We start from the raw sequence: 10,966 nt of genomic DNA on the forward strand, positions 1-10,966 counted from the left end.
CACACACACTCATACTACATTTTCGATTATGTCAGTTAAATATGTTCGAGTGTTGACTTGATTTGTGCATTTGTCTCTTAGCAGCCGAATTAATATTTGAATTAATGCATAGTTAATAATCTGAGCTGACATAAGGCACACCATGTTATTTAAATGTATATGCAACATGTTACTGAGGAGAGACAGCCAGCGAATATTCTTTGTTATCCTTCAAGTTTCACTTGATTCAACGAAGCTGCAAGCCCACCATAAATGATTTATTTCGACAAAGTGCAGTCAAGGTTTGACTAATTTTAACCCAATCAGACGGGCTCCATTCAAATTTGATTTGCAACTTCGATTAAAAGAAAAATTACTCACAAAACGATGGTTCGACTCAAGGCTCACAATAATGCTTCGCCTTAGCCCGGTTTGATTAAAAACCTTTATAAGAGAGAAAATTAAAGAAACATATTAAATGATTTTTTTCATGGTTTGTACCAAGGCTCCTCTTTAAAGTTCAGGACAGGTTATTCAGGTTAAGATTCGGCATTTTTGAACCATATTTAAGGTTCAATTCATAGTTGAGTATTAGGAAGACATTCGTATTTTCGACCATTATTAGATAAAAAAATAAAATAAATAATTAAAAGATATAAATAACATAAAATAAATAAATTTAATAATTTAAATAAATAAGTAAAATTAACAAAAATGTGAAACTCTTTGTTAAAACGATTAGGAATACATTTTATTTGCCGCCCTTATTACGAGAAAATGGAAACATTTTGTTCCAAAATTGAGCAGCACCATGTTAAAAGCAATGTGCAATTTGTTCTCTGTCGTTTATTTAATATTTGTATGTATTTTATGTTTAATGTTTAGTATGTATTTTTATTTTCCGAGGCTCTAAAAATAGTTACATGGCTGCACTAATGTGTGTGTGTAGCTATAATAAGTAACTATACCTAATTAATATTATTTCCTTTTTCGGATTTTACTTGTGTTCTGTTTATTCGTTTAATTATTTTTATTCTTTATACTCGTGTGTATGCATGTATCGTATGTATGTTTGCAAGTATATATACTATTAAACCGTTATGGACTCTGTGAATTTACTTTTGCTTGTATTTTAATTTAAGAATGGATAAGCATTTGGGGAATATATAATAGGTTATATACTCTACATATTTGCCATAAAATTGTATGTGTTAATGTATGTATGCAAGTGTATGTAAAATGTATGTTAATCTCTGTATGTATTTATGTATTTGCATATGTAAGTATACGAGTATGTACGATTCAAATCGATTATAAAATAGCTCAAAGAACAATCCGATTTTTACCGTGTATATAGAATGTGAATCGGAAATTGTCTAAATACAATTTTTGTCGCTCAAGAATTGATTATTCATTTTTGTTATTTGATTTTCTACAAAAGCTGAAACTATTTAATTGCTGCACATTCCCATTGTAGAGGAAAACATTTTCTAACTAAAATTCGAACAAGAACAAATGCTAAGTAATTAAGAGAAATCGCCGGACCTATATATAAGTAGTATACATATATAGAGATCTGCGCGGCGATAATGTTTCGTATTTCAGAGAGAGTTGACTAGTTAATATGTATAAATAATTATTTTGTAGCTTATGTGTGTGTGTATATACCATATATTAAATGAAGTTCACAATATGTTTCAATTTAAATGTATATATAACTGGTTCAAGTCTTTTTGCATCTCTAATATATTAATATATAAATTAATATATATATATATATATCTATATATATATTTACGTTTTTTTTTTATATTTATTTTAATGGTTTTTATCATTTTATAAAATATCTCATTTGTATAATTAAAATTTAATTGGTGTCATTGAACTTGATCTCATTTGCTGATGGCTCAAAAAATCTGCAAGGATTGCCAACCAATTTGTGTGTGCGTGTGTGTGTGTGTGTGTGTGTGTGTGTGAGTGCGGGGGGGGGGGCTCTCAGGGCGGGGAATAAGTGCACACTTCTCAGGGTCCTGGTCAAATGAGGGAGTATTTTGCTTTTTGTAAGTCTAACACAAAGCATCTGTGCAAAAATATTTGGCTTGCGTTTTGTTTTTCATGTTTTATTTTTGTTGTGGTATATTATGTGTATAAATAATTCTAATTTGTAAATGAATCAATTAAACGCTTGCCTCAATATACAATATATTTGTTCGTAATTATTTGTTATATATGTATATATATATGTATATATATACATATATATATATATATATATATTGGTATGTATATATTTTGAATGTAAAATTGCAAATCACATAATTGTTACCACTACTGTTCAATGGAATTTATTTATTTATTTATATATATATATATATATATATATATATTTATATATGTATATATATAATTTGTATATATATATATTTGTATATATAAATATATATATATATATAGTATATATGTGTATGTATGTATATAGGCATTTAATGCTATTTAAAACGCTATCAATAATCTTCAATAAAGCCATGCATAAACACGATTTCAACTATGGCCCTATAAACAATTGCACATAGCACTGTGGTCTAAATTCTAATCTCAATTATTTCTTTTTTTCTTTTTTTTGCTATTTGATACGGCAAATGGCAAATGCATTTGCATTTGTATTACATTAATACACGTATGTATATACGGATATAATTGTTGTTTTTTTTAAATATACTTTTATTTGTAATTATTATAAAATGTGTGCGTGAATGTGTGTGTGTGTGTGTGTGTGTGTGTGTTTGTGTATGTGTGTGTGTGTGTGTTTGCGCCTGTCCATGTACCTCCGAAGTTAATAATTAATATATGTATATATTTTGTTTTCTTTTCTTTCTCGTTGTATAATTAAGTTCGAATTGTTTTCAATGTTTTTGTTTGTGTTTTCACTATGCTTAATTTTGATATAAAACTGCCTCTCTTCAATATATATATACTTCTATATATGCATTAAAAAATAACCTCTATCAGCGTCAGCTTTATAATTCTTAAATTATGAAATAATCGTAATTGACAATTTAATTAAATGGGTTTTGCTTTTATATTTGTGTTTTTGCCTTCTATTAGTTTTTTTTTGTTTTTTTATCAATTATCTTACGGTTTCAGAATAAAACTACGCGTAAAATAAATACATGTTTGGTGTATATATATTTATAATATATACTTTTCGATTTAATAGAGTTACGTTTTTTAAAACTATGTCACTTACTTTTGGAATTGCTTTTAGTTGTCATTTTGTTTTACAAGTGCTTCATCTACTTTCGCATCGTCTTCCTCCCTCTTCCCGTTTCGAACATCGAATCGAACATCTCTTGAAACTTTCAGATGCTTGCCCAAACTTCTCAAAGATAACCCGCGCAATTGGATTTAAGGGGTTTAATTTTTGAAAATTATTTAACCCAAAACTCATCAGACATTTGCGCGGATTAGTGCACTTCGACTTCAGGCCGAAGTTGGTGTTTCATTTGGGAATTTCTTTTTGTATAAAATTAGTTTATAATCTGGATTATATTTACATAATTTAAGTCTAGTAATAAAATAACTATGTTGCAATTGTAGTTTTTGTTTTGTATGAGAATGTACGTTTTATATCTTAATTGAATTTTGCTTATGTTGTTTGTTTTTTTTTTTATATTTTTTATATATTTTTAAATTGAATGCATTTATGTTTAAGTATTGTCCTTGTGATATGTTTCTAAATTGTTTTCTCATTAATTTTAATTTCCATTCTAAGTAATTGAAGTAGTTTTTTGTTTATCGAGTTAGAGCATATTATGGAAGTTATTCATTTTAAATAGGGTTCGAATATAAAGTTGTTGCAGTTTAAAATTGTGAGTATTATCATTTTTCATTGCTAATCTGTTGCTTGTTGGCCTACCGAACTTGATGCCTTGTGTTAAGTAAATATTCAAAAGACTAAGAGCGAGAGATAGTTACGGGAAGTGCTAAAAAATCCACTAGTTAATTAGTTGCTAAGTTTCGAAATGAGCTGTTTTTTTTTTTTACCTTATACGAGTATCCCTTCGAGATAGACATAATACTCGTAGTACTCATATATTAGGTTATGTATCTATATAAACTCTAGAGCCCTAAAACGATGCCTTAAAGTAGGTATTTTTTTTACCAAAAAACATGCAAATTGGTTCTGCTCGCTATGTACTCATATAATTTATATAGATATAGGTATATATATATATATATATAATATATAATTTGCCTTTTTTGTTTGTTTGTTTGTTCTTTTTCATTGCTTCTTGTATATATGCTTATTTGATCTGTGTGTATATATAGAATTTCTACTTATGTTCCATAATATTCGTTGTGTCAGATTTTTACTATAAGTTACATTTTGGATTTCATATTAAACCTTTTGTTTTAGTTTTTTCTTTTGTTTCATTCAATAAAAATGCCCAACTTGGAGAGATTCGCTCATTCCGGACAGGAAAAGGTCAGATAATGTTAATAATTGAAGGTAATAATAATGTGTAATAATAATATGTATTATAACTGCTTTTGAAAACATGTTATTGACTCTTGAGATCTAGAACTGGCATCCAAGACGTTACCAACACATTCCACATGCTCGACATGCTCAAAACTACTCTGAATAAGCTGCTAGTTGACTGATTTGATTTATATATTTCCTTCGGGAAGGGTGCTCGAGTATTGCTTATAGGATTTTCGGTATAAAGTTTCATAAAGTTTTAAGTTGCATATATATTAGATAAGCTTAGGCTACCACAATATCCTGGCTGTTCTCATCGCTGTCCAGCTCGTCCGCCTCGAGTTCGTCGTGCTCGTCGTTATCATGCTTCAGATCATCCTCGTCATCCAGATCCTCATCGTCACCGTCCACATTTTTGGCGCCTGCATCCCGCAGGCAGGCCGATTCCAGATGCTTGTTCAGATACGATTTCAGAGCAAAGGTTTTGTTGCAGCGCAGGCACTTGAAGTTCTTGTCGCCAGAGTGCGTCTGCATGTGGGCCCTCAGATTGGAGCGATCCGCAAACGCTTTGCCACACTGCACGCACACGTACGGCTTCTCTCCGGTGTGGGAACGCAGATGGCCTTGTAGCAACCACGGGCGCGAGAACAGCTTGCCACAGATATCGCAGCTGTGCGAGAGTTTGTGCGTCAATAGATGCATCGCCAGCGCAGGCATCGAGACATACGCCTTGCCGCAGGTATTGCACTTCTTGGCCGATTGTGAGTCCAGGGAGCGGTGCGTCTGCTTGTGGCGCGACAGATTGCTCGAGGTGGCATATTGCTTGCCGCACTCGGAACACTTGTAGCAGCCGCGCTTACGCTTGGCATAGTTCTCGCCAGCGGGTGCAGCTCCTCCTCCTCCTGCTCCTCCAGTTGCTTGATCACTGGTGGCGCTGCTGCTGCTGCTGCTTTGGCTGCTGTTGACACTCTTGGGACGCAGCTGCTGCTGCTGCTGCTCCTTATCCTTGGTGGCCGCCTTGCTGGCCTTGGTGCGGCCGTCGAGCATATTGAGACACATCTTCAAAGCGGAGGCACGCTGTTGCTGCTGCTGAGGCGGCGGCTGCTTGTTCCAGTGCAGCTGGCCGGATTCGGACGAGGAGGACATGTCGATGTCCACATCGGAGCTGTGATCGGAATTGGGCGGCGTCAGCGGCGAACAATTGTTCGATGTTTCGGGCGCGCTGCTCAACAAGTCGTAGGAGCTGCTACCAATGAACCGGATATTGGAGCTGGCTCCATTGCTGCTGCTGCTGCTGCTGCTCTGGTACGGCGCTGGCGATGGCGGCGGCGGCGGCGACTGCGGCGACTTGTTCGGAATCTCCTGCATAACGGGTAGGCAATGTTCCGGCGGCTTCTGCAAAATCTCTTGCTTCATAATGGTCACCACACAGGGCGGAATTAGCGGCGGTAGACTTTGCGACAAGGACAGCAGATCATGTGCCGCCTCCGTCTCCTCCACGCTGCGTCCCCTGTATAAGGCCGAGGTCGCCGCCGCAGCTGCAGCCGCTGCCACTTGTTGCTCCCGTTCGCGCTTTATGGCTATGGGCTGGGGTTGTCTGGCGGAGCCGTTGGCATTGGCCGGCGGCGCATAGAAGATCACCTTGCCATCCTCGGCCGGGGCGCGACCAAAGGCCACTGGACGGCGCATAGATACTGTAAAAAGCGTTTTAAACGGATTATTGCCAACAAATTCGAGTTCTGCCTGAAAAGCCACTGACAATCTAAGGGCATATCACAGCACTCTCCTTGCACGTTATCTCCATTGTTTGTTAACTCCATAATAAATCTAATTCACAATATTTGAACTCTTTGACAATCTGGAAAAGTGCCAAAATTAGTTGACATCACGCTATCTGTCAACTGCACTTGCTGACATTTTCTCCAGATAGCAATTAATTATCGTATTCCGTGGCCGGTATTGACAAATGTGAGACAAATAACGGAAATAGTTTAAAGATCTAGTAAATATTCTCCTTAGATAAATATTTGGTTGGGAATAGTCCGGGTGAATAATCGAAGATTTTAAGAACTAGTTACATTTTTTCGAATTTTCACTGCAGCTTTCCAAACAGTTTTCTACTTTATACATGTGTTTGCATATATATTCGTGATCAGGTTGAAGGGTTAAGAATATGTATCCACGTCTGATATTGTCTGTTTAAGTCCGTGGTGCTCGTTCTTCTCTGGTATATCCTACGTTGGTTTTCCTCCTCAATATCGATAAGTATCGGAGTACAAAAATCATGAAAGAAATTTCGAAAGCTTGTAACAGCTTGTGGCTCGGCTACCAGCAGGTCAAGCCCTGCCGAATGAGGCACTCTTACTTGTTGAATATACATTTAATCCCGAATTTACGTATTAATGCAGCATGCAAATAATTTTAAAGAGTTTCAATTAAGCTCCAAAAAGCTGTGCAGCTGAATTCGATTACTAATGAGTGTGACCATTTGGGCTTTAATCCGTGACGCCCTATGATTGAATATACCATAACCGCATTCTTTAGTATTTTTTGTTGCCTTTCGTTAGTGGTGCGAATAGGGGGATGTCATTATTTCTAGGTCTGGCCTCTTACATTTCGTATGGTGAATCGATAAGACTTGCGACTACAAGTGACCCCCCCCCCCCCCCCCCACAAGCCGCATTTTGATCCTTTCATGACAATGGCGCGTGTTGGTTTTCGTGTTTGCATTTGCTGCTCCGCAGCCTTTGTCAAGAGCAACAAGCAGCGACAACAACAACGACAACATTGACAAGAAGGCAAACATGAAAAATGCCAGCATACGCTAAAAAGATTAGCTAACGGCAACAATGTCAAACACGCGCACGGAGCACGGCTGAAAGCAAGGCAGAGGGCGGGTGAGCAGAGGCGTCCAATGACCAAGTGGGTGGCGGTAATAAAATGTGGGCGAACATTGGAACAGCGGCTACTAAAAATAAATACGAGTACACAAATTGTCGCAGCCACCTGTTCATATTGTTGTGACGCCATTTCTGGGCAGGAACGGAAAGTGGATTTGTGGTTAACTGTTGCACCTACCTGCGGCTGCTGAGACTGCCTTGGCTCCAGCTCCTGTTGCTGTTACAGCTCCAGTTGCTGCTCCCGTTCCTAGACGGCGCTCCTGCTTAGAGTTCATTTGCACCAGGGACTGTGCTGCCGACCATTCCAATTGCTGCTCGTCGTCCGGCTGGGCCACCACATTTCCCTCATCCTCGTCCAACTCGATTATCTCACGCTTGAGCGCAGCTCTGCCGCCGCGCTTAGACTCCTTATCCTTATCCTTGGGGCCAGACTTGACCGTCATCTTGCCATTGTGTGGGTTACTGTTATTGTTATTGGCATTGCGCAGCACCGGATGGGATTTGTCCACATTGGATGTGGCCGCCGGCCTCAGTTTTCGCAGCGTCTGTTGCCCGCTCCCGTTCCCGCTTCCGTTCCGGCTGCTGCTGCTGCTCGGCTTTGACTTGGGGCGTCGCCAGCTGTGGGATTCAGTGACTGGCGCATATTTCTTGCTCGCGTAAGCAATCGTTTGTATCTTGTTGCGATTGGGCAGTATAAAGTCCACAGACATTGTGTCGTCTTCGTCTCTGTTGCCAGTTTGGGTCGTCCAATAAAGTTTTATAAACTACTTATGAGTATTCACCCCGTATATCCTTTTCTCTTTATATTCCTTTTGTTTTTTTTTTTTTTTACTTATGTTTAATTTTGTTATTTAGTTAGATTATTTGTTTAATATTTAGATATAGCACAACCTTCTTTCACATCGACTCCAGAGTGGTCTGCAGAGTAAAATGCTTCACTTTGACTCCGACTCCGACTTTGACTTCGACTTTGACATGAGCTGCCTTGAGAGTAGCGCTTCCTCTGCACCGGATACAGATATCGGCTCCGCTTCTACTTTTACTTGTACTCCTACTCCTACTTCTGCTTCTGCTGCTGCTTTGTTGTGCCCGTTCCCGTGCCGGCTGCGACTAGCGGGCATCGTTGATCCTGATCTTGATTCCGTCGGCACTCGGCTTTGGCTCTCCTCCACAGGCCCAAGCACTCCAAGCGTTTACCCTATAACATCTGCAGTTTCTTGTTTATATCACTTTATTTAATACGCGTAGTTTCGCTTGGAAAGAATCACTAAAGAAATTGCTCTCGTTGTTGCGTTGCAGTTTCCGTGTAAATTAGTTAAAGTTCTTTATAGAACGGAAAAAATAATAGAATTAGCTTTGAAAATTTTAAATAAATTGTTAGAGTTAAATGAAAAGAAAAATCTAGTAGACTATGTAATAGATTAGATACATTGCGGAGCTGATTCCCTTAAAGGTCAGGTAAAATATACTTAATAGTATTTGCTTTCACTTAAATAGATTCACTATAGAATTTTAAAATGAATAATCAGAGTGAATAAAATAATATATATAATTACTGAGGAACTTCTTTCCTCAAAGATAAAATAAGAGATAATTAATTTGCTTAAAGCATAGATATAAATATTGGGGAACTTCTTCCTTAAAGAACAGATAACAGACACTTAATAGTATTAACTAGCTTTAACTTTACGAGATTTACTATAAAAAATTAAAATCAGTTATCAGAGTAAATAAAATAATAAATAAAATATAAATAGATTTATTGGGCAACTTCCTTCCCTCACGAACAGATAAAAGATACTTAGTAGAATTGGAGTTAAATGGAAAGAGAAATCTAGTAGATTAAAAAATAGATTAGATAGAAATATTGCGGAACTGATTCCTACAAAGATCAGATAAGAGAGAATTAATGTTTATCAGAATTTAATATTTATCACAATTTTTTGTTTAAATTTTAGCACTGTGATTTTCGGGTTCATTTTATGGGATATGTTAAGTTTATACAACATTGCTTTGTAAACAAATTCACGCTCGGATGCTGTTCACATAACGATTGGAGCAAGAAGCTGCCTTCCAATAGACGCCCCCAACTAGCCCACCCTTAACACGACTAACACTTTATTCGGAACGTTTTATTATGCGGATATCATATTTAATTTTGTTTTCTGGTTGCAACATTTTAGAAACAGTTTATTTAATATACCGAAAGTGGAAGTTCGAGTATGGGCTGGTTGAGGCGGATGGGGGGTTAGGGGTAATGGGCGACGGGAATTTGTATGCTGTTCCAGTGGAAGGAAACTATCTATCCCTATCCCACTTTTTAAAATGGCGCATACTCGTGAACTCGTTGGCTTTGTTTAGGAAATGCAGACTTCGATTGCGTTTGCCGTTTGTTGTTTTAAGATTAAACGCTATTAAAAACTTTGCTATTATTTGTACACTTATTGCAATTAATTGTACGCACTTTTGGTTATATTTTTGAAGCTCGAAATCGTTGAAAATTGAACAAGAATAAGTGAAAAAAATTTCGTTGTTCGCTGTGTTTCAGCAACAACAACTTGTTTCACTCTGCACTTGTCGAATGTTGTGTGAATTGAATACGAACAGCACACCAAAGAGAGAGAAAGAGAGAGTGCGACATACAGTATGCAAGAGAGTGACGAGTGAGCGAGAGCGAGAGCGAAAGCTGGCGAGTAGCGAGTGTTGAGTGAGGCATACATGCAACAAATAGTCAACTGTTGGTTGCCCTAGCCTACCTCACTGTGCCTCACTCCCTCTCTCCCTCTCACTATTTCTCTCTCATTCTCGTTTCGATCGGAGTCCCCCCTCCTCGCCAGCCCCTCCAGCCCATTAGCGTTGCACATAAACAATGCGCAAATTTATTGCATACTTTGCAGCGCTCGCTCTTGCAGCGAGTACGGTTAGAGCCTTCGGTATACGACACTCACACTCACACACACACATGTACATCATTCGGCACTTTGTTGCATACGTCACATGCAACAAAAGTTTACAGTTAAACGTTGACGCAGCAGTGAAAAAATAACTCATGCATAAATTGAGTTTTCTATCAGTTTTACACGATTTTCATGTTGTTTCTCTGGGGGTAAATTTGCCGAAAATTCAGTTGAGTTTCTTTGCATTCGTTTTGTAAATTAGATTTTTGTAAGCCTGTTGAAAATTGCACACCTCCTTTTTTTTCGCTGGCATTTGTTGTTGCACTTTTCTTCTTTTTTTTTTTTTTGCTGGCGTAGTTTTGCACTTTGTACGAGTATTATTTATAAATATTACAGTTGCTTTTATTTTTATGTTGAATAATTGAATTGAATTGAATATATTTATATTGGAAACACTATGGACTTTTGGTTTTAAACATAATTTGCTGCCGCTGTGCGTCAGTTATTGACGTACCACTCCCTTCTTCTACTCTGTGCGCTTCGTGTTCGCAGCTTTTCGTTGCCGTTGCCGTTGCTTTTACTGTTGCTGTTACCGTTACCGTTACCGTCACGTCACAGTTGCCGTCGTGACTGTGATACACACACAGCCAAATGAATATGAGCGTGAGAGTATGCGTGTATGTGTGTAATTTACAGCGAGTGTGCGT

The 10,966-nt window shown here is 37.5% G+C and overlaps 1 protein-coding gene across 4 annotated transcripts; it reads right to left on the reverse strand.

The window, feature by feature from the left end:
* Positions 1 to 2,445: 2,445 nt before the first annotated feature.
* Positions 2,446 to 10,765, reverse strand: LOC6636918 (uncharacterized). 4 transcript variants are annotated; one of them, XM_015168168.3, is made up of 3 exons: positions 10,552 to 10,765; positions 7,541 to 8,685; positions 2,446 to 6,156 (listed from the first exon to the last, which is right to left on the reverse strand). In XM_015168168.3, the coding sequence occupies exons 2-3, from the start codon at positions 8,070 to 8,072 to the stop codon at positions 4,748 to 4,750; spliced, it is 1,941 nt and encodes a 646-aa protein (XP_015023654.1). In that variant the 5' UTR covers positions 8,073 to 8,685; positions 10,552 to 10,765; the 3' UTR covers positions 2,446 to 4,747. The 4 variants fall into 4 exon arrangements, with proteins under 4 accessions (XP_015023654.1, XP_002060374.1, XP_032291512.1 ...); XM_002060338.4 differs by lacking the exon at positions 10,552 to 10,765 and adding an exon at positions 9,827 to 10,518; XM_032435621.2 differs by lacking the exon at positions 10,552 to 10,765 and having other exon boundaries at positions 7,541 to 8,746.
* Between the last annotated feature and the right edge of the window lie 201 nt (positions 10,766 to 10,966).

Source organism: Drosophila virilis, chromosome 3 (genome assembly GCF_030788295.1).
Source record: "Drosophila virilis strain 15010-1051.87 chromosome 3, Dvir_AGI_RSII-ME, whole genome shotgun sequence".
Taxonomy (NCBI): Eukaryota; Metazoa; Arthropoda; class Insecta; order Diptera; family Drosophilidae; genus Drosophila; species Drosophila virilis.

Coding starts and splice junctions, on each gene's coding strand:
- LOC6636918 (XM_015168168.3), bottom strand. CDS start 8,072: ATGTCTGTGGACTTTATACTGCCCAATCGCAACAAGATACAAACGATT. Junction 6,157..7,540: donor GGCAGTCTCAGCAGCCGCAG/GTAGGTGCAACA, acceptor CGCTTTTTACAG/TATCTATGCGCCGTCCAGTG.